Source organism: Leuresthes tenuis, unplaced genomic scaffold (assembly GCF_036924035.1).
Source record: "Leuresthes tenuis unplaced genomic scaffold, fLeuTen1.0.hap1 SCAF_12, whole genome shotgun sequence".
Classification (NCBI taxonomy): Eukaryota; Metazoa; Chordata; class Actinopteri; order Atheriniformes; family Atherinopsidae; genus Leuresthes; species Leuresthes tenuis.
Genome location: NW_027325366.1, coordinates 29,633,062 through 29,660,183, shown reverse-complemented (window position 1 = coordinate 29,660,183; position 27,122 = coordinate 29,633,062). Strand labels below are relative to the sequence as shown.

Below are 27,122 nucleotides of genomic sequence, written 5' to 3'. Positions count from 1 at the left end.
TTATGGACTTTATACCCCATAGTTTAGACCTCAGTCAGCTGAATCCTGGTGATAACCCAAGTTTATCAGCAGCGTGACGACTGCTGAGGAGAACATTGTGAGAAGGTTACAGGATGTTCAAAAACCGTGACTTGCTTTTATTTTTACACCGATACTTCAAATGATGTTTAATAAATGAACTCCAGAGTTCACTTTCATCTCCAGTACTTAATGCCTGTGTTTGTTTTTATGTCTACAATGCCATCTACTGGCTTTGTCTCCCTTTATCAGGAAACACTGACCATCGTGGCTTATCATGACTTACAAGTTCAGTCTGAAACAGGACTAGCAATTGAACAATTATCTGTACAAGTTCTCTTACTCACTTCCAGGGTTTCTACAGAGACAAACTTTTCTTCCATTGACATTAACACAATTTAGGATCATTAGTTGTACTCTTGTGAACCATTTTATATTCTTAAATGAAAATTAAACATCCATCTTTTGCATTTTGTGAGAAATAATACGTGTGCTAATAACTCTTTGGCATTGAGGTTGTAAATACTGCAAAGAAACACCTAAAATAAAGATATTTCTTAATTATAAGTATTTCATATGGAAGTGATGGATTGTTTGGATGAAAGCCCTTTTGATATTTCAAACAGGGATTATAGCAGTACTAAATGAGGGTTTTATGATGTTTCAACAAGCTGGGATTGTTCTCTTTGGCCTTTGGATATGAAAAAAAATACAACAAAAAAAAAAAATCAAGGTTCAATTATGTAGAGATAATTCAAACAATGAAGCAAAACTTCTCAGGATGCTTTTAGCACATTTCATTGAGAAGGATGCACAAGGTGAGTTGATATTCCTTCTCTCTGAGCTTGTAGCTGGGTCACAATCAGCCAGCAGCAGCCTGCATATTTGGCAGACTTTGATGTCCTGGCTCGCTCCTCTCTGCCACCGACAGCCTGAAGCCTGCTCCCCTGCCCTTTCGGTTGCTGCCATCCTTCACGGACTTGCATCATCTTGACACGACCTGTCTCCGAGTCACATCAGAGCTCCACAGTTCGCAGGTGGCCACGGGGGGAAACTGCAGCCAACACGCTTTGAGGCAAACACTCAGACTTCTCCACAGTGCTGCCACAGCAAGACCAATGAGGCTTCCCGGGATGTCCCTTATGACCGTGACCGCAGCCTTTAAATCCTCCTGCAGCCAGAGAGACGTGCATAAAGACAGACAGAGATAGATGTGCTGGGACATGAGAAAATCGATGATATCTCCCTGTAAGTATTTATAGGGATAGTTGAGGGGGTGAAAAAGAAAGGCTACAAATGGCTAAAAAAAGGTAGTGTGCTGAATAATAACGGGATCCTGCAAGCACCGCTACAGCACCAGCCTTCATGGTTTACCTAAAATCTTTATAAATTGAATTGATCCTCCAAACATGACTTCATATTTAGTCCCCTTTACGCTGAGTTTCCTCACAGCTCCAGTCCCACATGCCCATCACAGGGCTGGAGAAAGCCAAAGTGTGCAGGCAGTGTAGGGCATTCACAAGCCATACAGTGAGGTATGATAACGGGATTTCTCTCCTCAACATGACAAACAGCTCTGACAAGTGTGCTGAGCTTCTCTCAAACATACCGGTTTTGAAAGAGAGCGCTTTCAAATATCAAATTTTCTACATGTTAAAGCTTGTTGATCAGTCAGACCGACACTTTTCTTTCACTTCGTCTAGATTCTGTCTCCAAATACGTATAATCGTGCCTCAGAGAGTAGATGCTGCTGCACAAACATGATGAAGAGCGTTTAGCAGAGTTTTCTCTTTTCTTCGTGATAAAATGCTCAGTCGCTGCGCTGTTATTCATTCATTCATTCAGTGGGATTCCTGGCACGACCACTAATGCGAGGGCAGCACTTATGACTTGTGTCGCATTGAAAGTGTGCTGAAGATGGATGATAATAAAGGAATTTACAGTTATGAGGAAGGATTTCTGTCAATGTTTTAACTGCTGATGTAGTAACTTATTTTGGTGAAAAGGTGAAGGCGCTTTGAGGGCGTACCTGGCATGGTTCCTGGGCAGCCACAGCGAACCTCTTTGGCTCCTCCACTGGAGCAGAACGAGCAGCAATGAAACGTCCCACTGTGATGCCTTAACTTCCTCTTCACATTCAGAACAAACGGAGAACCCTGCAGGAACACGAGGGGATGAGCTGTGAGCTGCCTGTGAGGCCCTGGCCCTCAATCCAGCTGTCAGCTTGGCGGTATTTAAAAATCAGATCGTGTTCGTTTGGTACCTTGACATGTTGGGCTTTGACACAAACCCACACAGAGTAAGATCCTGGCTCTACAGGTGTGTATGAAACACTGTAAGTTCCATCAGCGTTGTCGGCCACAGTCGTCTCCACTTTGCTGAAGCAAAACACAACAAATTTTGAGTTATTGATACACAATTTATCAAAAACGTTATGAGACACATCATCACAGCATGCCCCCTGCCTGTCGCCCCCCTTGACTGAAACAAGTTAGACACATGGGCTGAAGTTGTGACCCTGATCCGTGCAACTCGTGTCTTACTGAAGTGTCTCCTTGCTATGATCATTTTCTTCTTGTACTCCATTATATTCTCGTAGCAAATACAGCCCTCTGTACAGCTTACAGATACACTAAATCTATCTTTAAGTTCTACTAGTTAATTATTTTGCATATTTCGATCATCACATTTTCATATAAATCAACTAATAAAGTATACTTTAGTGAATTATTAAACATAACTCAACAAAATTATGTTAATAACTCAGTTTTACCCAATGAGTAAATTAAGTACATTTCCAATTGTTTTTATAAACCTGTTAATTCCACTTAAGGAGTTTTTTTTTACAATGTATTACTGTATTATTGCTTCTTTTGAGTTTGTTTGCTTGTTCTGAAAAGATCTGTGTGTCTCACCTTAAAGCAGCTGCTCAGGTCTCAGGTCTTTTTACTAAATAAAATATGAGGCTGCATCGATTAGTGGGATGAATCCAACAAGGCAATATGTGGGGGAACTGAACAACAGCCTGAGTCATTCTGGTGTAATTTAACAACTTAACAATGCACATCTGCTAAATAACAGGCTGTATATGGAGAGCGCACACAAGCTGCCTTCAGAAAACTATCACGGGTTCATTTCTACACGCAGGCTGCTGTGGATGAAGGACGTCGGTAAGAATCAGAAATCAGTTGTCCTGACTTTCATTAGCAGACTTTTTGTTTTTACATGAGAAGACTGTTCAATTAAAGTGGAGCAGAAGCATAAATAAAAATGAGTACATTTGGTCTTATAACTAAAAGAAAGTAAAAACACTGCACAGGTGTGAAGCACACAAGGACAAATATCTGTTCGAAGGCTCCCACATGAACACTGAGGCATCATTTCGTTGCTCCAGGACACAGGAAGTCTTTTTGTGACTTGTTGACTCAGAAATGCTGCTGACAAAGCAGGCCAGACACTGCCACACTCACCAGTTTTTCTTCTCTTTGTGGAAGATGCTGACGAGCACGTGCTCTCCACCTCGAACCATCTGCTCTCCAGCTGCGTCTCGGCACACCAGGATGAAGTGGCCCTCCTGGCCCTCATGGCCCTGCTGCAGACCTGTGAGCACAAATGGTGGGAGGTTAGAGGCCAAACAGCTGCTGAGAGCAATTAAAATACTCTGTGGGGCTAAAGTGTGTGTCGCTTTAACATAGGAGTCTAAGGTGACAGATCTGCTGCACTAGCAAGTATGAGCCTGATGACTGTCTAACTATTTCTTTATGGGTCTCATTTGGTGCAGACGATCATCATCATCCCACTGAAACTGGTAAGGACCATTACAGTTCGCTCGTTTTACATGAGCTAAGTGATGAGTAAGTGCCACAGATCAAATTTAATTGGACAACTGGACTAAAAGCTGCTTCCTGGACAGATTAGTGTTGCACCTTCTTTTTTATTTGTCAATCCGGTAGGTAAAAAGTCTGGAGTAGCTCTTGTTTTTAAGCTGGTGATGTGAACCCACAAAATGCAGCCAAAGGAGCTCACAGAGCAAGTACAACACGTCAGATCAACAGTTTGGTTCATTTAGAGAAAACAGAACAAACCCAGAACCCAACTTAATAACTTTAAGTCTAAAGAAGATCACTCTCAGGAGGAAGGATCATAATGAGAAGACTTCACCAGAGCAAACATTAAAGGGTCACCACAAGGTGCAAATCATTCATAAACCTCAGAACATAAGTTTGTAAAACAATATCTTTAAAAATGATGGAGCAGCATAATCTGGACAGAATTGTCACTTAAAAAACCAATAGCTCCAAAGAAGCGATCTGTGGCACTCATGGAGATGTCCAAGTCTCAGGATAAATATCCCGAGTGTTTGACTTTTTCAAGGACTCGTGCTGAGCGAAGCGCCTGCGAGGAACTACATAAGAGATGAGGTCAGGGGACACGATGGGGTGAAACCAAGAAAAGGAACATATCAAATATACAGAAAACCTTACTGAGAGCAGAGCGAATGTTGGCAATAACACACACACACCATGATGATGCTTCAAGTGTGTAATAGTGTGACAGACTAAAGAGAAAGGTGGAGAGAAACTGACGATTCTCTTTCACAACAAGGTAAGCAAAAACAGAGCTTTAATGACGAGAAAGGCGGCTCGTCTGCAGGACAGCTGGAGTCGGGGGTTAAGTCTGGTAAAAGAAAATCTTGTAGTTTGGGACCCAGCGTCACTGATGAGCTGTTTGCTGTGAACACACTACGACTGGATCATGAGGCTTCCAAAGGTTTCAGCCACACACATGGCATCCCACCCACAGTGAGCGCACATGTGAGTCACTTTCCTCCTGGACGCTGCAGTCAGGTTCAGAGGGACTTCAGCTGCTGGCCACTTTCTCCACAACTTCACAGCTTTTCTCTCATTAACTTGTTCTGCTCTGCCCAGACACAAGATTTTCAGAATTTTTTTCAGGGAGAAAATGCAGTTGCTGCTTGAGGTGGACATGAATAAATAAAGGAATAATGGACTGCATAAATCTGAGCAAAAGCTGGGGTAGGTCTTTGAAAGTTTTGCTTTGAACATTGGTTGCTTTTTCTTTTTCAGTCCAGTTCATGAGTAGTTTCATATGAATGTGCCTTTAGTTTAGTTTATTAAGCCATTTAACACTGACCCAAGAATCCTCCAAGCTTAAATGAAATATTTAGACACAGCAGCCTGTAGCAAAGACACAAATTGTTAATTTATCTTAAGTTGCATCTGGTTTTACACCAACAAAGTGATTCCAATTATCTATGAGCTAAAAACTTGGCACATATCAGCAGGGTGTGCAGTGTGTCCTTAAATAAAATGGAGGAAACTGGACAAGTGGAGGACCAAAGAAGAAGTGTCAGGCCTAAAAAAACTATCTACAGCAGATTAACAGGATCTGAAAGTGAAGTCCTTAAGAAAGAGGAAAAAATCCAGCAAAGACCTGACAGGACCTGAGAGATGCATCTGGACCTTCAGCTGATCCATCTACTGTTGGCCCAAGCCTCATCAGAAATGGTCTCCATGGAAGGGTGGCTGTCAAGAAGCCGTTCTTAAGGAAGGGAAACAGGGAGAAAAGGCTGAGCTATGCCAAATGACACAAGAAGTGGACTGAAAATCAGTGGCAGCAGGTCTTATGGAGGGATGAATCCTCCCCAGAGCCCGGACCTCAACATTATTGAAGCAGTGTGGGATCATCTGACAGAGAACGGAACAAAAGGCAGCCCACATCCAAAGAAGAGCTTTGGGATGTCCTTCAAGAAGCCTGGAGAACTATTCCTGAAGACTACTCAAAGAAATGACAGAAAGCTTGTCTCAGAGGGTTCAGGCTGTGTTGGAGAATAAAGGAGCTCATACGTTTCTATTGAAATGTATAATGTTATAGTATTTCCATCGATTTTTGCACGTTTCAAGAAATTGCTGCACCCATCTCCTCTTTTTCTAGCACAATATAAAGAAATAAGGGCTGAAGACCTGTGCAGATTATTGGATCTTGATCATGTGAGATTTCACTGGTGCAAATACAGAGTGAGCAGAGAAGGGAAGCGTCTCAGTCTGACCACACCAGGCCAACAGAAGGGGGCGCTCTGATGTACCCCTTTTTTTGTTTCTATGACAACAAGATGTTAACACATCCCCACTTTCGAACTCAGAATTCTGAACTTTTCCATGTGTGAAAGGACTTTTTTCTTTTTAAACATCACATACGAATACAGAGATTACCGTTACCAACACTACTTATCTGTTTCAGCCAGATCACTACAAATGTGGACCTCAACCTCTCCTGCTACCACTGCTGTTCCTAAGGACTGTATTTTGTGTGTATTTCCGTGCGTGCTCCTGCTCAGCAAAATGGCTGGCAGCTGAGGCCATTAAAGTTGCAGCTGTTGAAGGTCGCAGCTCACCTGTGCTGCAAAGCCTCATGGTCCGCTCCAACACTTTAAATCCTCTTATCACTCACTGGGGTGATAATAATCAGTGAGTCTCTGATTTCTACACTCAAATCTGACCTTTGTCTGACCCTGTAAATGAGAGCATCACACTCCTGATACCAGTTAACTTAAAAAGGAGAAACACCTTAATGCTGGCAAAAGAAAGCTCATCTTATTTAAGCCTGTGGGAAAAAAAAAACAGGAAGGTCACATGCATCAAAATGTCACAGCAGGACAAAGATCTGAACACAGAAGACACAATGCACATAATGTTCTACAGGCTCCTGTAAGCTGCTCAGCAAATGCCTGACATGACACTTAGACCTACAGCAAACATTAGCACAATACTTTGGCTCTTTGATTCAGCACAGAGGTCTGGATTTGCTTTGGTTTTTCCATCGCTCACACAAGTAAACAAATGCTTTTTTCCCCTGAGCTTTCAGATTGAGACGCAGAAAAACAACTACAGATCTGTCCTGGCTGCTCTTTTGTGTGCTTGCGCTGTGAATAGTGTCACACTCGCTGTAACAGTGGAGTCATTTCTGAAGGCAGCAACTTAAATCACAAAGTAATTGATCAAATATGACTTTTCTGACAATAAATGCATCATTAAGTCAACAGAATATTCAAATAAAGGGAATTTTTAAACCATGCACACATGAAACAAAGCAAAGCAATAAATCCTCTCTTTAGAGGCTCTTATTAAACAACCAGCACTCATTCAGCCATTCCACTGACCTTTGTATCTCAGCCCTGTATTATCTTAGATTACATCTCAACATTAGTATGCATCTTTGCAACTCCATTTTGATTTTCATTGGACTAATGAAATAAGAACTGGGACTTCCATTCATCTGATCAATGTTGGTTATATTCCAGCTGCAGGCCTGTATATGAGCCTATAAAAAGGAAACTCCTGTCAACTGAAAGTGACTTGTTGCCCCTTTTAAGTTCTTTCCGACTTCTCGCCCAGACAGCATGTGTGTGGACCTGTTATATTTGTGTGCAAACAGATTCTCAAAGCATTGCCTGGTCTGCTGAGTCACCTAAACATTCCTGCATTTGAGCCCAAGCACCCACAGAGGCAACAACAGTAATTATCTTCTCAGGCGTACACACTACACACTCGTCTGCGCTGACTATCCTCCATGCAGAGCGCCATCAGTAATCTTCTTAAATATGAAGATATGAATAAACAAATAAGACTTGAATGTTGGTAAGTGTTCACCTCTTCTAAAGTCTAAAGAGCTCCTTTTTTGCAGAAACTCTCTACCTTCCTGTCTTTTTCAAACCATTCATCTGTTATCATCTCTAACTTTGTTTCTCTTCCTTGTAATTTGGGCGTTTCTCTCCCTGCAGGCATCTTTAGCTCCAGAGCCAAATCTTTCTGGCCTTGGTTTACTGGCCCCACTTTCGCCACGTGCTAGCAGATGGAATTGTTTGTTTCTTAATGTCGTTATTATGATTTATTTCAGAATATTAACCTTCTGATGACATACTAAAATGGGCAGGTGCTCTTGTAGATGCATGGGTTTCATTTCAAGCCTTAGAGGACATGACCAAACACACCAATAAATTAAAAAAAGAATAATTTCCTATTAGTTGCTCACCTTCCCCTTGAATGGTGCATCTGCTGACATCCACAGTCTTAGAGTTGATCACCCCAACCACTGGGTAGCCCTCCACCTCACCTGCAGGCTCCCCGGGCAGGAATGAAATACTGCTGCCATCGTCGGGGGCGACGGTTGCTGGGTGGGGGTCGTAACTGCTCTCTGCCAGTCCGGTGAGTCTTCTGAGGGTCACTCCTTTGGCGCTGAGGATCTCAGTGTCGGACCCGCAGCTCAGCAGACGTTCTGCGAACTCCACGCTGCCTCGGACGTCCAGCAGAGCCTGCTGCAGCTGCGCCCTCTGCAGGTGGAGGTGGTTCCTGGAGAAAAGACGACGTGCGTATGCGTTTGTGACACATGTATACGCATGCTGCTCGTGCAATATGTCTGTCAACCTGAACGGATTATTGTGTAACCAATTTAAAGCAACAATTCAACATGAAAGCTTAGATCTTGGCTCAGAAATAACAACCATCAGTTTTCACGGCTGTCGTAAACTGAAGTGAAAAAAAAGGAATAAATCTGCAAAACATTTAAAGAATGAGGAAATGTACAGTAGAGAAGAGCACCAAAGATTACTTCTAGACGTGTTTAATTTTTCATATCAATGCTCTTTAGAGTGGAGTTCAGCTTAGATAATCGTCAAAGGGAAATCACTTAACACCTTTAACTCAATAAAAAACAATCAATACAAGAAAAGAATGAAAAGCTACTGGGTGAATGATGCCATGTGCGGGTGTCTTGTTATCAAGTGAAGGGATGTAAATAACGATAAATAAGAAGGGTGGAAACTCCTGGTATATGACCTGTACATGGCTCACAGTTTAATATCTGGGAAAACCAAGCTGGCACCGCGTGTTGTTGCTAAAAACAGCGATCCATCTGCCTGTTTTCCTGCCACTCTGTTTGGGTATCTTTGGGTAATTTCTCTAACCATGTTTCTGTGAAACTTTGACCTCCATCCATCAAAGTTCCCTCAAACACAGCTTTTATCTTCTTTTCTACACGCGTTTATTTATCTCCGTACCCATCTTTTCCCCTTAATTGCTTCATTCCTCTGAGCATCTGGTCTACTGTTGTTGGTTTGGTTGCTATGCAACAGCAAGCCTATTGAGTGGAAGTGGAAGTAACAAGGTGAACAAATAGTCAAGCATTCAGACTAGCATGTGCAGACATGATACAAAGCAAAGGTGCCAGCAGTAATACACAATTTCTGATTTATGTCACATAAATCACATTTAGAAACTTAGGAGAGCACCTGCGATGGAACTGATTCCAATATTTAGCGTCGGGTATGTCGTACCTGCGTTGGACCCGGAGTTCCTCCAGACGACGCAGCAGAGACAGGCAGTGGGCCTCCACAGCGCTGGCGTAGCTTCGTGCAAACGCCCTGATCTCATTGGCTGTTGCCTCCACCCGTACCTGCAAAGTCTTTTGGGAAGTTTCCACCTGCAGGCGAGTGTGAGGGAAGAGTTTAGTTTCATAATTTAATATCTCAAAAAGTTCAAACGGAATTAGCAATTTGTGCCATGATGCCCGTTGAGAATAGTTTTTTGTTCTCTAAACTTACTCAAGGACCTGGTTTGAAGTTGTTGCATCATGCAGAAGCAGCATGAGGCCAAACAAACGACAGAGTAGTCAAAGAAATGTTTCAAAACATGGAATTAAAGGTGGGTTTCTTAAGGACCTTCTGTAGTGACTCCTCCAGCCGCTCCAGACGAGGGCGCAGACACATGCTGACCAGCTCTCGGATGCGGTCACCATGAAGATCGATGATATCATGTGTGGGACAGCAGCGGTGGTCACGGTGCAGTGTGGCGGCACACTCTAAACAGACAGGTAGGTCGCATGGCTGACAGAAGAGGCGGAGCTCCTGGCCGGGGTGGATGGAGCAGAGGACGGGACGGCAGAGACGGCCTCGAGCCTTCAGCTCCTCCAGGGCCTGAACAGAGTGAGACGCTGTTCTTTTCTGCCGCCTGCCAATAGCAGAGTACAAGGCTGCATGTAAGAGAAGCCAAACTGGACTTTTACAATGCACAGCATGTGTAACACTTGATGCATGCTCCTGAGTTCCTGTTCAGCACACATAAGAAGAGGAAGAAGCTGGAAACAAGAAAGCATAACCACAAAGGGAAAGTGTGCATCTTTTCTGTAAAAGCAGTGAAGTGTAAATCTGTATCAAAACAGCCAAATCCCCAAGAAAGCTTCTCTCATTAACATATTTCAGCTCTTCTTTTCTCTATCAGGTGGCTAAGTGTTACATGTGGTCACTTTAAGCATTTTCAGACTGCTGCTCTGCTCTAATAAAATCCTGATTTTACAACCACATCACCTGACAAAATCTCCATTAAAGTTAAGACAACATCTGTGCAATGAATTCAGCTACATTTACACATACAATGAACTCCCACAGAGGAAGTTAGAAGCAGCAGAAGATCTTAAATGTGCTCTCATATAGTCCACAGTGTTGGGGGGGGGGGACAAAGCTGAAGCATAGCAGAGAGGGAGGGGTTGAGGCCTTCCTTTCCAACTCATTTTCATTGTTTCCAATATCTGCTTTAAAAAAGAAATACAGAAAAGTGTCTAATGTAACCCAAACTACCTGTTAGCTGTGCGGAAGTAGAAATCAATGAGAGAATAACAGAAAACATAACGGAAAAAATATTACAGAAGCAGAGGAAAACCCAAACAAACATATATCAATATCTATATCTATAGATATATTAATACTGATATGTTTCTGTTCCTATTAGTTTTAGTCTTTAATATGATCGTGTGCGTGCAGCTTTATGTGGGTTTTATGGGGAATGTCTGCATGAGTATCAGTAATAATCATAATTTTACAGAATTGGTATTTGACAGTAAGACAGTAAGTAGCAGAACACGTTGGCAGCTTGAGAACATTATTTGTCTGGAACACAACAGAAACTACTCTACCTGTGCGCCTGGCAGCAAAACTCGCACAGGTTGACGCAGCAGACTTCGCACCGGCTTTCTGCAGCGCCTTCGCCGCACAGGTCGCATCCCAGCGGGGCGTCCGACACCAGGGTCTCCAGGAAAACTTCGTCCAGCGCTAGGTGGTCGGTGCTCAGCCCAGCCGGCCCCGACTGAGGGATATCCACCTCGGTGTCACAGTCGGGACACAGCACCGTGACGGTGGCGGTGCGGTTCGCCTCCGGCGCTTCGCCGCTCCTGCCGTGCTCAGCTTCACCGCGTCGAAGCGAAGCCGCCGAAAACGGCTCCAGCTGACCGATACAGTCCGAGCAGAAAGTGTGCAGGCAGGGGAGGATTTTAGGGTCACGGTACAAGCGTTTACACACGTTACAAACCGCTCGGGGATTCACCAAAACGCCTTTTTGTTGAAGTTCCGAGCCTGGCACTGCCTTCTCCGCAGTTTCTCTCGCTTCAGACTGCGACATGGTCGGTTTTTGGTGACTCCTGGAAAGAAAACTTGGACGCACCGAGAAACCCACGGAGCAATGCAAAGTTTTCACAGCTGAAAGAAAACTTTCTAGAATCTTTCTCTTTACAATAATGACAAAAAATAATCGGACTCCCACACGCTGGATACGAAAATATGCTTCCACCTTTTTACCAATTACTTTTCATGTCACTAATTATACTTTTCCTCGACAAAGTTGGCTGCGTTCAAATCTGCACGGGACATCCGACACCTTACTCTATAAGAGACCAATGGGAAGCGTGTCATGACTATCCGGGGCGGTCCAAAGACTTTCCAGGACTCTTTACTGCCCCCGACTATGGAATGTCGCACTCCCATTATTCCATACCGTCCCAGGACATAACAACGAGTCTGACCCTCACTGTATGTGAACAGAGATACTTTGTTGTGCTTTTTTCTTCACTTATGCTGCATTGAGTTGGTGTTTTCTTCTTAAGGACCATGGGAGGGAAATATCAATTGCATTCCCACTTATTTGATAGCAAATCTGATTGTTTCAGTTTTGGAACAGACTACAGGTAGCAAACAGGTAGTCTAATAATAATCTACTGAAATAAAAAATTCACTGATGAAATACACTCTTTGATCCTCTACTTGTACAGGATCATGTACAAAATACATCATCTACATGTATTTTGCAGCAGTTTCCCCACAGAACAGTTTTTAAAAATGATTTTATTTTATGTTGAATAGACACTAAAGCTCACTGACAAATTCATGTAATGTAGATGGGTTCTCCAGTTTACAGTTGAAGCATACATCAGAGGAAGAAAAAAGATGGGTAAACTATGAAATGCAACAGAGTTTATTGTTGTTTTAGAGTGAAAATACCAACTGTAATAAATTAATAAGTTTATGTGGTCAAGACAACTTTCCGAAGTTCAAACCGAGCATCAGAATGTTTTAACGTGGCATGGTTGTTGGTGCCAGACAGGCTGCTGATCTACTGGGATTTTCACGCACAACCATCTTTGGCGTTTACAGAGAATGGTCCGAAAAAGAGAAAAACGGAACGGAACGGAAAGTAAATTGTCCGCTGACGCATTAATTTTGACAGCCCACAGTCCACAGAGCTATCAAAATGAATACAAGTTAACGGAAATTTAACCTTTTAGCGCAAAATTAGCTTTTTACGCAAGATCAACGTGCGCACGTTCTATAAATATGTCAAATTTAACGCATTAACGGATATATATCTCAATATAGATATACATATGTGTGTGTATATATATATTAGTTACAATCAATTAAATAATTTTGACAACCCTTGTGTGTGTATATATAGATATATCCCTCCCTTTATGACCACAGTGTGCCATCTTCTGATGGCTACTTCCAGCGCCTTGAACATCACAATGAGTTTACTGAACTCCAGTGTCCTCCAAAGTCACCAGATCTCAGTCCAATAGAGCACCTTTAGGATGTGGTGGAACGGGAGACTCGCATCATAGATGTGCAGCTGACAGATCTGCAGCAACTGCGTGATGCTGTCATGTCAATATGGACCAAATCTCAGAGGAATGTTTCCAACACCTTGTTGAAAGTATGCCAAGAAGAATTAGTAATAATATAATAATAAGAAGAATTAAGGCAGTTCTGAAGGCAAATGGGGGTCCAACCTTTTACTAGCAGGTGTACCAGATAACGTGGCCGGTGAGTGTATAATGGTTAGTTTGTCATAGGTTTAATAATAGGTTTAATTAGGTCACATAATGTATGCAGAGGAGACTGGTCATGACATTCAGGTAAACTGATGCAGGCAGGAACGAAGCAACATTGAAAGTGAAGAAGGTTCTCCCTGAAACAGTAGTGTCTGAAAAACAAAATGTCAACATATTAAAATGCAAAGGTATCTGTTTATTTTAAATCTAAACTTTAGTTCTTTTAATCTTTTTAATTAAAGGAGTTTTCCATTGACTTAATGTTGGATAATCATTAATTAATGAAGTATATTTTTTAAAATTTAGTTCAAAAACACAAATGCCACATTTTTCCCTCTAAAACCCTCTTAAACAACACGGTATCTGTAAAAACCTACGATTAACCAGCGGTAGGCATGTTTTTAAGAAAATTACCTTACTTCTCATGTAATTTGCAACTCTAAACATCTTATTTAAATGTACAAAATGAAAAAGAAACTATTGTGCTGATTGTCACTTTTTACAATTGCAAAATATTTTGGACTCTGTGTAAAATATGTATTTAGTCAGAAGGTAATTAGCAAATTTCATAAACCAATATTTTGTTCACAATACAACATAGAAAACCTACAAAATGTTGAAAATAAGACATTTTGGTGTCAATCCTTTTTCACTTTCGTGAATTATATCTGCTCATGTTTCAGATTTGGGGCCAGGGCAACAAAAAGACGCACTAAAAACAAAAAAGCTAGATTCTCTGTTTTCTGATGATATGAGGGGTGCATTCTTGCCAACTGAACTGGCAACTTGGTATCTGGAAAGGCACCGTCAATACTAAAAGGTATATACAGGTTTTAGAGCAACATATGCTGCCATCTTTTTCCATATTTCAGGAGGACAATGTTAAATCACATACTGCACCTGTTCCAACAGCATGGCTTCGTAGTAGAAGACTCTGAGTGCTGAACTGACCTGCCTGTAGTCCAGACTTTTTACCAACTGGAAACATTTGGTGCACTGAATACGACAAAGAAGACCCAGGACCGCTGAGCAGCTGGAATCATCTATTAGACAAGAATGGGACAACATTCCTTTCCCAAAGGAGCAGCAGCTGGTTTCCTCAGTTTCCAGATGTTTCCAGATGTTGTTAAAAGAAGAGGGGATGCTGCACAGTGGGAAACATGGACCTGTCCTGTTTTTTTTTTTTCAGATTTATTGCTGCCATCAAATTCAACATCAGCTAAAAACATTAAACAGTAAAATATCTCACTTCAGCACTTTCTATATTGTATTATGAATAAAATATTATAAATTATAAATTTATTGGATGGATGGATGGATGGATGGATAGATAGATAGATAGATAGATAGATAGATAGATAGATAGATAGATAGATAGATAGATAGATAGATAGATAGATAGATAGATAGATAGATAGATAGATAGATAGATAGATAGATAGATATGGTATATAGGTACTTATTCTTATTTTTCATTTTACACAATGTGCTACCTTTTTTGGAATTGGATTTGTAGAATCTTGTGGACATGAAGCAGTTTGTTGTACAATAGAAAGTGATTGTAAAGCTGTGCCCCATGGGTTTAAAAACAGATGTGAAGGACTCTTAACCGAGCGTCAGTGTGTGACAAGTTGGCAATGAGAATGTGTCGTCAAAAACAAGATGATGATAATCAAAATGACAAACATGTTGTAACAATATGGGATTAAAAGAGTTTGTGGTGTTATTTTACTCTGCACTGATGGACAAATGAAAACAGAATACCTGTTATTACTGCGTCAGAGAATGCGATCACTAGATTATTTTCAATCCTGCAGCTGTAGGCGCCGCTGCTCTGGACCGGCTTCAGTGTGCTGATGATGCTGAATATTCCTGCTGAGGTTTTTGTGAAACTCGTGTTTGCGTTCAGGACGTTCCCGGTTTGGTTCATCCACGTAACAGTTGGTTGAGGGAACCATCTGCTCGCCTCAGCGGTCAGGATGCCATTTGATAACTTGAATGTGGGGGCTGAGAAGGCTGAGGCAATGAAAGTGGGAAGGAAGACGCATGCCAGGTGAAAAGAAAATGTTTCCAACAAGCATCTGTGTTAGTTAACACTCAAGCTGCTGCTGAAACATGCTGACTGGAGATGATGTTAGCATTAGAAATTGTCTCGGAGAGATTTTACATTTCAGAGTAAACAGAGAGAAACTGGAAGGACGAGTCATCCTACCTGCTGCCCTGAGCTGAATGTTGACCTTCCCTTGGCCTGCTGAGGACCTGATACTGCAGGTGTACTCGCCTTCGTCACTACTTCTCACACTCTGCAGAAGCAGGGAGGCATTTCCTGTGGCCACGGCTTCAGGGAAGAGCTGAACTCTCCCTTTGAACTGCGGGGCCTGACTCTCGAGAGCTGGAGCTCCGTTCTCATACTTATAAACATTCAGCGCCTTCTTCTCCCAGGTGATTAACACTTCACTGGGTCGGTCTTGTTGAGTTTCTGTAGGAAGATAACAGCTGAGGAGCTTGTCTTCACCGAGGTTGGCGATTGGTTTTGTGTTGCTGCTCATCGCCTCGGATGTTTGTTCTGTGGACGAGGGCAGAGTCTCATAATGGAAAACACAGCATATGTTTCTCTGTGAAATTTCACTATTTGAGACTTTCCGTTCATGACATATCCAAAGTCTTTAGCTTTTGGTTCAAATCCAAATATTCCTAAAGGGTGCTTTAAAGTACAGGTTAGCATTTGCAAAACAATGTTCCTTAAAGATCTCAGTACAGTGATGTCATCACAAGAAAAGTGGTGCAAATATCTATTTTCATGAAAAGACCTAAAGCAAAAAGCAAATGAAGCAGATGGTTTTCAGGCAAAGCAAAACAGGAGGATTTATGTGCATGCACTTACCAGCTCAAATGGGTTTATTCTACAGATTTATTTTCCAAAGAAAGTCAGTTTTTATTACTGATGATCCTCAGTGACTCAACAAGGAAGCATTATGATTTAAAGCAAAAAACCCTGGAAGCCAAGCATATGATCTGAACAACAGTAACTGTGGATTTTGTCTGTTTAAATACATTTGGGAGGGTCCCATCATTGGTTAAAGAGCAAAAGACATTCAGTCAATATTTTTTTAGAAATAAAGACATGCTGAGATTGAACGCTGATATAGCAACAGGAAGTTGGGGACAGAATTTCATGTATGAAAATGGAAACAAGCTTATTTACATGCCTGTAAAGAGCCAAAGGGACAAAACACAGAAGTCGTCTCTTTAATTATAACGCGTGTCTTAGCTTACCTAAAAGTGTTGTACTGAATCACTTAGAATATATATTAACTGCAATTAAAAAGACTTGACATGAGCAGAGTTCAAAAAGTCTTCAAAAGGAGAGAAAAAAAGAACAAAGTTAGAAGAGTAACAAAAGGATTTTACATCTGAAAGAATGTAATAAAATAAAGGAGATTTCAACAACTGTATCTGATCTGCTTAAAAGTGAAAAACAGTTAGCTCAGGAATAGCTTGTGATAAACGTTACTTCAATAGGTTTGGTGATGAAGACCTTTGTTTGTTCTTGTCAACAAATGGATCTCTAACAATGTTAAAGGCGATGAGGTTGAAGCCTCTAAGATTTGGTGACATTTCAGGTGAGAAGTTACAGGTTTATTTCAACCAAATATGCCCTCAGGTTCACCCCCGCCCCTCCAACGCTGAACAACAACTGTAGATATAAACATCTCCTTTTAAGGCACCAAAAAATACAGACATTTATCCTTTCACATGAAGCACGAATAAGAACAGTTACGTCTAAATGATCGCTTTAATGAAAAATGATTTCACTGTTTCAGGAAAGACCTTAGCAGCCAGGTTGAAAGTCACTTTGGGGGGATATTCAGATGCAGTTTGAAATGTTTGTGGCTGGTTGTCAACGTAATGTAAAATACTGGATATCTTTGTCTTGTATAAAAGACAAACTTGATAAAAATAAACCCTGAAACACTCAACTCTGAGGAAAACATAATGTTCTGTGCAACTAATTTCATTTTGAGCTAACTTAAGCCAAAAAATGTTTTGTGCAACTAACGTCTGAATTAACAGAGTTATATTTGAGCTACACATGCAAACATGCTTCTAAATACTCGGTGGCATGTCATTAACCACAAGTATTGGCTGCTTACATTGAACAAATACACCCATGTACCCCTCAGGTGTGACTGAGCACATGATTGTTGATACAGAATCCCCATGGATGTGTGGAACTTACTCGAGAAGGCCAGAGCCAAAATGAGGATAATGAGTGCCCCAAAGACGACGATGAGGGTCAGCATGCTTCATGTGGAAAGAATGAAGAGAACGGGAGTGTTTCAGGGCACAAAAATAGATAAACGTCACAACAACTGAAACTAGAAGTTCCTCATGTTATAGAAATCTGACACCCAACAGGACAAGAAGTATGAATTAGACTGATTATCTTTTTCTTAGAGCATACTTGCAATGCAGATTTTATATTCCTAAATCTGAGCGTAACTTGCAACAGCAGCTGCTGAATTAATTGGATCAAAAGATTCAGTAAGCACCACTACAACAGGACCAATCCAAACCTCATGAGCTCACCTGTACAGCACGATCTGCCCGATCGTAGCCATGGCTCCTAAAAACAATTTTAAATCGGATCAGTTAGCTTAAGTCAGAGCTCCAGTCGAATATCCACCCTTTCTCTAAAGATAATCCCACACATGTTCCTTCTGTCCTCAACCTGTACAGAGTGGGTGTCTTCTGCCTCTCTCATCACACTTAAAACTCAACACCATAAGTAAATATTACATTTAAGGTGTGTGTGCCATGTTATGTTGTCACAGAGGCTCATTCATCCTGTGTAAAGCAAACACTTCAAACTGACATTAAAAACTTGTGATATTTGATAAAGGGAAATTGTACTAATTATGACATGGTATGCTTTGACTGTGTAACTAACCTGTGGTATTTGTTGAAGCTGTAACAACTATATCTTATACATACAGGTTAAAGAATGTCAGATATCCTGGGATTGGCACTTTACTCAAGGTGGGAAGGCAGAAAATGCACTAAAAGTCAGTTTTTATCTGTTCGGTGACAGCAAAAATTCAGTGAAATGAAAGGATGTAAAACAAAATGGAACCACCTCCAAAGAAAGGTGTGATACTCGTAAATGCAGGGACTGAGAGCCTATTGGTGGTCAAATATTTCTAGCAGTGTATGTCAAAGTGTTTAGGACAACAAAAGACTTAAAAAACAAGACAAAAGGTTGGACACCCCAAACAGGTCGGTATTTCTCACCCTCCACATCTACATCTGTTCTACATGTGTAATAATGTATTTCATAAAAGTTAATATGACATTATTTAGTCTTTCAAAAGCTGTTTTAACCAATGAGCAACATGTGTTTTTATCTTGCAATCCTAATTATTTCAAGACACATTGAAAATTATTTGAAAAGTATCTAATAAACTTGAGGGAAATGTCAGTAATTCACAATAAAAGCTGAAGGTTTAACTTCTCAGAAGGGTTTGATTAGTTATTAGCTGAGAGATTTAAATGTTTTATAGGAAAGTTTGGTGTTTTTCAGAAAACTTTCTGGTTTTAGGAGGTTTTTCTGAACAAAGCCTCAGGTCTGAATGGGCCAAACCTGCATCTTGTTTATACAAAAATGAGAAAAAATGCATTTTTCCAATTTTCCCATCGACCAATATGACCGTTATGCTCCACCTTTGCACTCATAGAGCTCCTGAACTGTGGTCTGCCATCTCCATCCTCTGTTTGGAATGTTTATTTTACTGCTGTTGTTTGAACTCCTGTTTCATCAGATGTCACCCTCTGCTGAGAATGTTTTTCTGTGTTTTCAGCACCACTTTTGATCAAATTGGGCCATTATTCATGTCGTTAAATACACTGAAATACCACAGAAAAGTGCTTGTTTTCCAATTTATTTTTGTGTAATTTTCTTTGTTTGCTTTCATTGATGCAGGTTAAATTATACTTAAAACTAAACATGTCAGAGCGATGGATTTAGCTGGTTTTGATGTCTGAAAATATAAACAAATTGCACATTTCACAAAGATTATCAATGACAGCAACTGGAAACACGAAACATACAAGTAGAACAAAGAGAATAGGAAAAAAGATTTCTTACTGAGAGAAAGGAGGATAAACTGGATTTTGAAGAAAAATAAGATTGATAAATTGTAATTGATTAATCAATAGTAATAATACATTACATAATATTAAATTAGACAACTATTGATGAATGATTTCCAGCTTCTTTAAGGTGTTTCCTGTGGAGTTTCTTCTCTCTCGATATTTGTCCTGAAGAAATCTGGGTGAGAAATTGTCTTCCAGACGTCGGAAACCTTGCCAGGATCATTCTCAGGTTGCAGATTATAGTGTTTGTCAATAACCTCAATGTGGTTCTTACAAACAGCCATTGCCCTTTTCGTTGCTATTTCTTTTAGCTCTTCGTTCAAACGGCTGCTGACCTCCTCCGCCAGCAGATTTTCAAACACCACGCTGTAGTACGGAGGGCAGCTACGAGAAGAGGGTCTTGCTGTACAATCAATCTTCGTTATTTCAGCGATGCTCCAAAGAAAAAGGAAACCCAGGCACACGTAAAGGCCATAGTACTGGAAAAGAAAGAAAAGGTTCCAGTCTTTTGTCCATAATGTTGCATTCAACATCAACATTAAAGGTTCGGTACCTGCTGCACATGTGCTGTTTAGCTGCTTCAGTTAGACAGTTTAAGCACAGCTAACTGACTCTACTGACACCTAAGAAAGCTAAATCCAAGCATCCTCAATTCCTTTCTTTTTATTTTGTGTTATAAAGCTAATACACGAGTGTGATCAAATCAGCAAATCCCACAATCCTGTGATAATTTAGTTGTAAATGGCAGTGGTTAAGTTATATTTGGCCATTAATTTGCTTTCTTTTATAGACTATAAATGTAATTCAAATTACAACTTTATTTTTCACTGAATTTAATAAAACTGATATTTCATCTTCATCAGGCAGCTAAAGTCTGTTTTTTTTTTAAATTATGATACCACAAAGAGTTTGACAGGTGCTCCTAGAAAATCATTTATAAACTGTGAATAAATGCTTTTATACAAACACATTACAGTGTGCTCTGCATTGGTTTTAAAAATTTTTAAAAATGTAAAAAATGAAAGTTTTTTTTATCAATGTGCATTGATACTTACAAGTGACTCAGTCTTATAGCTGTCTTTAATGCGTTGCTCCTCGTAAGTCAGATTTATTCTGCAAGGAATTCCAGTCTGATTTGTGTTGAAGTTTGTCCTCAGGCAAAAATACCAGTCTCCATCAAACAGAACCAGGGAAATCCAGAGAGAAGTCAGGGTGACATACCTGAAGATCAGTTTTATAAGATAGCGTCCACCGCAGCTACCGCAGCCATTAAAACAGAAAAAGCGCCGGCTGGAAAAAGTCTGCATTTGATAAAAAGGCTCAACAATGTTGACAACAAAAGTGAGGATTAAAGAAGGCAGAAGCATGTACATTACACCATTTGGGTGCAGCCCAGGTTGGCAAGAGCACACAAAATGCATGTCAAATATGTACTGCAGGATGGACAAGAGGACCACGAGCAGGAACATATTCATAACAGGTTTTAATATTTCAAAAACTCTGAATATCTGAAATATCTGAAAATCAAGATTGGGAGGCATGTTGGTGGAAGAGCTCAAACAGAAAACCTTGAAGGGTTAAGTTTCCTCCTCCTGCTCTGAGAAGACTTCAGTGGTGCTATCTCCACTGTGTGAAAAGTAAAAATGTCTCTACAGCTATAGATATCTTCAATATTTAATACATCTGCCATGCTGCTAGCGTGAGACAGTGGTTAAACCACAATGTGTCGTCTTTACGTAGCCGACTTTCATAATGATAATGCCCCCTGCTTTCACTTCTCAAATTAAAAGAGGAGGGTTTTCCAAACACACTCTGTTGAGCAATGAATGAGAACCTCAATCTGACCCCTGATCGTATTCACAACCGTTTCCCATGATGCAGAGCAAACTTATCAAGTCAGAAGAGAAACACGAGCAATAGTATTTATGGTAGAAATAATGCACATAAAAGCACCAAGTACCACATGAAGAAAAATTTGAACAATTGAGAAACATATATATTTTATAGCTATAATCAGCGTTGTCCAGGTTCCTGGTTTGAAACTGCCCCCCCCACACACACACACGCCCCCCCCCCCACACACACACGCGCACACACACACACACGTGCTATATTGGTGGAGTCTGGTTTAAGACAAATTTTCATTAATCCAGGTTCAAATATAAAATACTATGCAGAAAGATACATTGTGTCAGAGTTCTTCTCCTTTGTATTGTTTGAATGATCGTGTTTGGAGCTTCTGAGTTAAAAGAAAACAATTCAAAAGTATTCTTGACTACAAACAGAATCCTCTTAAAAAGCAAGAATCAAGGCATCTGAGTGTGAGAACTAACATTTAACAAAATTAAATGAAAACAATCTCCAGAATCACATGGTGAGATAATGTGGTTTCAATGGTCAGCACTTACATGCAGAACTTAAGAATTTTTCAGTGGTCATCTATAGGTGCCCGTTCCTTCTTTATGTTTTCCAAAGCACATGACACAGGTTTTGCTTCTCTTTCAACACTGACTACAATTGCATTAAAAAATGACCTTAACGTCAGCCACTAAGATGAATTAAGCATCGGTGAAACCCAAGCTTTATCATTTGATTTGTGAGAGGTTAATAACATCATTTGTGACCGACAGTTGACACTTTGTCAACATTGACCAGTTTAAAGAATAAGTTAGTTTTTTTTAAACCTGCACCTGATTTCTGACATAAAATACGTTATTAGTAATAATAATAATAATATTAATACAATTTATTTGTTAGGCGCCTTTCATGGTACTAAAGGTAGCTGTACAACAATCAAAATATAAAACACAATTTAAACAATAAACAACAACAGAGCTTGCAGCAGAACAAAAAGAGTTAATCCAAAGTATTGGTGAAATAAAGATAGATAATGCCTTATTTAGAGGCTGTCTTGTCAATGCCGTGTTCACTAGGGCTGTAGCGATACACACACCATACGATACACGGCATTCAGCCAACGATTCAATACGATTTTATACGATTCGATACGATTTAATACACTTACATCATTTTCTGAAAGATTTTAAAGGGACATTGTGGTTTGACATGAATCGTTGCTGATTGAACTGATGGTCCGTCCTTTGAACAGGAAGGACAACACCGCCAGACAAACGGAACAAACAAACGTTCTTCAGCGTACGCAGACTCGTGTTTATGTTGTGAATATTACATCATCAACCTGCTAGCTTTACTTGCTAAATACCATATACACAAATCCAAATTCTCTGCCAAAAATCGATATTTTATCGGATTTTTTTTTTAGGTATAGATCATGGTATAGATAAAATCACTCAGCCCTACTGTTCACTCCCGTTATATGGATATACGCGAATCTCGAGTTATCTAAATATCTTCCTAAGGACGCCGACTTTCACCAAACTGTTATCGGTGAGTAGATGAACGTATTTTATGCCAGAAATAAAGTCCAGGTTTTAAAAAAACACATGACTTGTCATGAGATTGTTGCTGAAACAGGCATGTCACACTCCTCCTCCAGCTTTTTTTGTTGGTGTCCTCAGACAACTGAAAGATGTGATCTCTCCAGAGAGTCCTGGGTCTGCCCTGAAGCTCCCTTCCGGCTAATACATCTCACCTGGGAGATGAGTCCTGACCAGATGACCATACTACCTCAACAGGCTCCTTAATGTGGAGAAGCAACAAAAAAACCTCAGTGTTTTCATGAAGATGGATAAAATAACTTATTACCAGGGTGGAAACAGTAATGTTGGATTGTCTTCCGTGAGGCGCTAAAGCAGAAAAATTCCAGTAAAAAGAATCACATCTAGACTCGTTCCACATGTAATGTTTATTAAACTCATTTAAGTTCACTTAAAAGCACTCAAACAGATCTTGCCAAAAGACAGGAACATACCAAGATGGTTCCAAGAGGTTTAGAAGGTTTTATCAGTTAATACTTACTTAATTTGGAAGCCTCTAAGATTTTAAAGTAAATTCTGCATCAAACTGGAGACAATCAAGAGATGTTTGAGGGATAACTGTACACAGCAACAAAGAATGCAGAAATGGATGATGGCTCCTTGTTAAACCTTGCAGGTGGAGAGTCCATAACCAGGACACGCCCATTCATTGGTCATCTCTGTGAAGCCTGGGGCTGAGGTGAGACCGCTTGCTAAAATCAAGACGTTCATTCACAAGCACAGACATGACTGAAATTAGATGGATCCACCTTATTTCTGTACATCTCTCATTCTTCATGAAAAGGCTGGGGGGAGTCTGCATCTTAGTATAAGCAGCGTGTGCGATAAGACAAGTCAAGTGGTTTGGGTTGTGCGCTCACCTGACAGCAGGTTGTAAAGGTTGCAGTAGTTGAGCCCGTCATCGAGAAGGGTGGTGAAGTTGAGACAAACAGACTGACCCTGGTGAAACAACACATCAATAAATGAGTATCACATGTTTTTTAAGCACTAATATGATCTCCAGCGTGAAAATACCTGGAATATCACCAGAGAACACTGTAGAAATACTTGCTCTATATTTTCATGCCGATAAATTCAAAGAAAACACCGGACCAACAATGAATCATATTCTGTTAGAGTTGTATACATCGTTCATTCTTCACTGTCAAAGAGAACCACTTTTGTTCAGAAATCAACACAGAAACTTACAGACACATGGCAGCTGCTGGTCAGTACGGTGGAACTTAAAGCGAAGGTAATGTTCTCAGTCTGTAGCCCATCATTCGAAGTATGGTTGGCTTTTATAATCACAGGCGTGGCCGACACAAGCTGGAGCAGACATATAAATATGTCCAATTAGTGAGAAATTAATAAGTAGTTTGCATTCAGCCCAGAACACAAACAGAACAGAGTTGTTTTGCTCTTACCTGATACTGAGGGCTGAAGGCTTCAATCTGTTTCACTAGTGTGGTACTGATTTTGGTACAAGGCATATCAAAGAGCCTAGAAAAAGAAAGTGTAACACAGTTTGGGCATCTGAATAGACAAAACTAACAAATCAAAAAATAAGAGCATCACAAATCTTGATCTGTACCTGACAATGAGATCCAGGCTCTGACACAGATCAATGTGCAGTACTTACCAGAGAGAGTTGCAGAAAGCATGATAAGGGAAAGGGATGGCAGCCAAGGAGCCGAACAGTCCTGCAAGGAGGGCGGAAACCAGCAGCAGAATTCTCATGGTCGTAATGAAGCAGGTTACTGGTTCCTGTAGGGCTGTGGGATGACTGACAGGTTTCTGGTTGCTCATTCACTGGATGTTGAGCTTTATACCAGCTTGTCATGAGGGAAAACAAAGATGCTTGAAATTGATTTGGTCACAGATGTGACTTCTCAGTTAAGTACAGATTGTCTCTTAGTCGTGTGGTATGCCTTTACACATCAAAATACTCTTTATATTTATATGCCGTGTAAAACGGCGACACATGTGAAAAAGAAATCACACCCTCTTCCCGTTGTAAGATTTTATGCATCAGGACATGACAAATAGAATAATCTGCTCCTAACTAGATAATAAAAAGGGGTAAATACAGCTTCAGATAAACAACACATGACTTATTATAGTGCAACATTTTTCATATTATAAGAACTAACCCAGAATGCAGAAACAGTGAGCAAAAAAGCTTATAGAACCAGCTTCAGTAGCAACAACTTGAAGTAAGGTTTTTCTGTAAAATGGTATTAATCTCACATCATTTTGGTTCACTTTTCTTTACAACATTGCTTCAGCTCATTGAGGTTTGCAGCATTGGTTTCTGCACAGCTCTCTTAAGGTCCCACCACAGCATTTCAGTCAGGCTGAGGTCTGGACTCTGACTGGACCATTGCAACACCTTGATTCTTTTCTTTTTCACACATTCTGTTGTAGATCTGCTGCTGTGTTTGGGATCATTGTCCTGTTGATGAGCCAGGGTAACCCCTAACCCTAACCCAGAACAGACAAAGTGTGATACATCATGTCTTGTTGTTAATTTACGGTCATATCAAAGATATTTCAAGATCTAGTAAAGTCTTAATAGGGATGGAATATTTAAGAATTGTACTGTAGAATTAAAACAAAGGGTGTGCTTTCTCTTCAGACTGTGGTAGGTCAACCAAACTTGCAGGGGGTCATTTCATTGGATTTTCAGATTTTCTGCCTTTTCAAAGAGTGAAATCTTTATTCTAGATGAATGCTGATTGTATTTAAAGACTTCGATATATCAAACATGGGCAACTTTGGGCAAACTAAATAAAAAAAAAATATTGTGTTGATTGTTTTGTGGCTTTTGACTATAATACTGTTATACTCTATTCTAAAATTATGATTTTTCAAGTATAAGCATTTCTGCAAGAAAACAAGTTACTGTCGACTATTCCATCACACAGAAATGACGAAAAAGTTTTTTTTTTTACCAGCAACTTGCCTTGGAATATCACTCAATTAATGTCTGACTCCAGTGAAGCGTCATGAATCTGGGATTATTTAAAAAGCGGTTACCACTGTGAGATTCGAATGAAGACAAAAGTGATTTCATGCACATTGGTTGTGCCACAGCTGATCACTGTGAACGCTGAAAGTGTGTCCAGTTTATTTCTAACTGCATTTATACCTTCATGCTTGAGAAAAATAAGCTATCTGGGAGTGATTACAATGAATAAAAGCCTTCAAAAAAATCCCTCTATTTCATTAAAACTTGGGAGCAGTTGAACATTTTCCATTACATAAACCGTTCAATGGAAATAAAAAATTATCAAACAGTCTCAACACTTAGCAACAGAGGCCTTATTTGTGCAGCTAAATGAATGAATACAGTCTCATTCACATGAGATGTCACAAGCCATCATACATTCTGTGTCTTCTGCATACAGCTGCATGACATTTTTATAGCTTCCAGTGGGGCCACAACAGAAGTAACACTTAACTGAGGCTTAAAATGAGGATTATAAAAGTCATATCTGCCCAGTAGTTCACCCCGTGTGGGGTGGATTCCGTAAAACATGTTATCTACACTTGATCTCACAAGATTTCTGTCACACTTTGTATGAAAAGCATCATTTCTGAAAGTATCCTCAGATCTAGAGGCTACAGTATTGTGTAACTGTTTGACTCCGCAATCAACAGTTAACCGTAAAGCTACATTAAATCAACAACGATTACCAGTGTTAGCAGCAGCTGTATTCTTAGTAAGAGGGCTTTGTCGTCCAGGATTCAGCCCAGGAAAGCTCCTTCTTAAAGGGTACTTTGAAAATGTTAAAACAAAAATAATGACATTTATGTTTGCTGATTGAAAGGCTGGCAGGGAAAGCGGCATTGTCTATTTTATAAGTGCAGCAAACTCAGAAAATCACCACCGTCATTATTACTCATTTTATTGTCTCTCACACACAGTACACATTGACTTCCAGATAGTTTAGTTATAATTGAAGCGGTGAAACATCTGTTAGAAAATAATCAAACTTCTTAAACTGCAACCACTTAACTCAGCTTTGAAGATATACAAATAACACAGCAGGAAGAAGTAAAACTCTTTAATTCTAAGTTACCTGGAAAACAATGTTGAACTTGTCTGTTCATTTAGAAAATATGCTGCTAAATTAGACTTCCTTCTGAACTGAGGGGGGGGCTGGGGCCTAACCCAGCTGCCATCAGGCGAGAGGCAGGATCTACCCTGGACAGGTCGCCAGTCTATCACAGGGCCACATGTGCTCACTCCTGGGGACAATTAACCTAACATGGGTGGGAGGAAGCCTTTCTTGGATACATGCAGAAAGACTCCAGCTGGGATTTGAACAGGGAACC

At 40.3% G+C, this 27,122-nt stretch overlaps 3 protein-coding genes across 3 annotated transcripts in view; 1 reads left to right on the top strand and 2 right to left on the bottom strand.

Moving 5' to 3' along the window:
• Positions 1-27,122, top strand: part of gdap2 (ganglioside induced differentiation associated protein 2) — a 358,630-nt gene that overhangs the window by 175,539 nt on the left and 155,969 nt on the right. The gene's annotated exons all lie outside the window — the stretch shown is intronic.
• trim45 (tripartite motif containing 45) lies at positions 925-11,670 on the bottom strand. The gene is made up of 8 exons (XM_072397429.1): positions 11,005-11,670; positions 9,755-10,043; positions 9,371-9,516; positions 8,071-8,387; positions 3,489-3,618; positions 2,282-2,396; positions 2,048-2,174; positions 925-1,189 (listed from the first exon to the last, which is right to left on the bottom strand). Exons 1-8 carry the CDS (start codon positions 11,484-11,486, stop codon positions 1,035-1,037), a joined length of 1,761 nt encoding a protein of 586 aa, XP_072253530.1. The 5' UTR covers positions 11,487-11,670; the 3' UTR covers positions 925-1,034.
• vtcn1 (V-set domain containing T cell activation inhibitor 1) lies at positions 13,225-17,491 on the bottom strand. Its single transcript, XM_072397747.1, has 4 exons — positions 17,432-17,491; positions 15,404-15,757; positions 14,956-15,207; positions 13,225-13,343 (listed from the first exon to the last, which is right to left on the bottom strand). The coding sequence occupies exons 2-4, from the start codon at positions 15,738-15,740 to the stop codon at positions 13,231-13,233; spliced, it is 702 nt and encodes a 233-aa protein (XP_072253848.1). The 5' UTR covers positions 15,741-15,757; positions 17,432-17,491; the 3' UTR covers positions 13,225-13,230.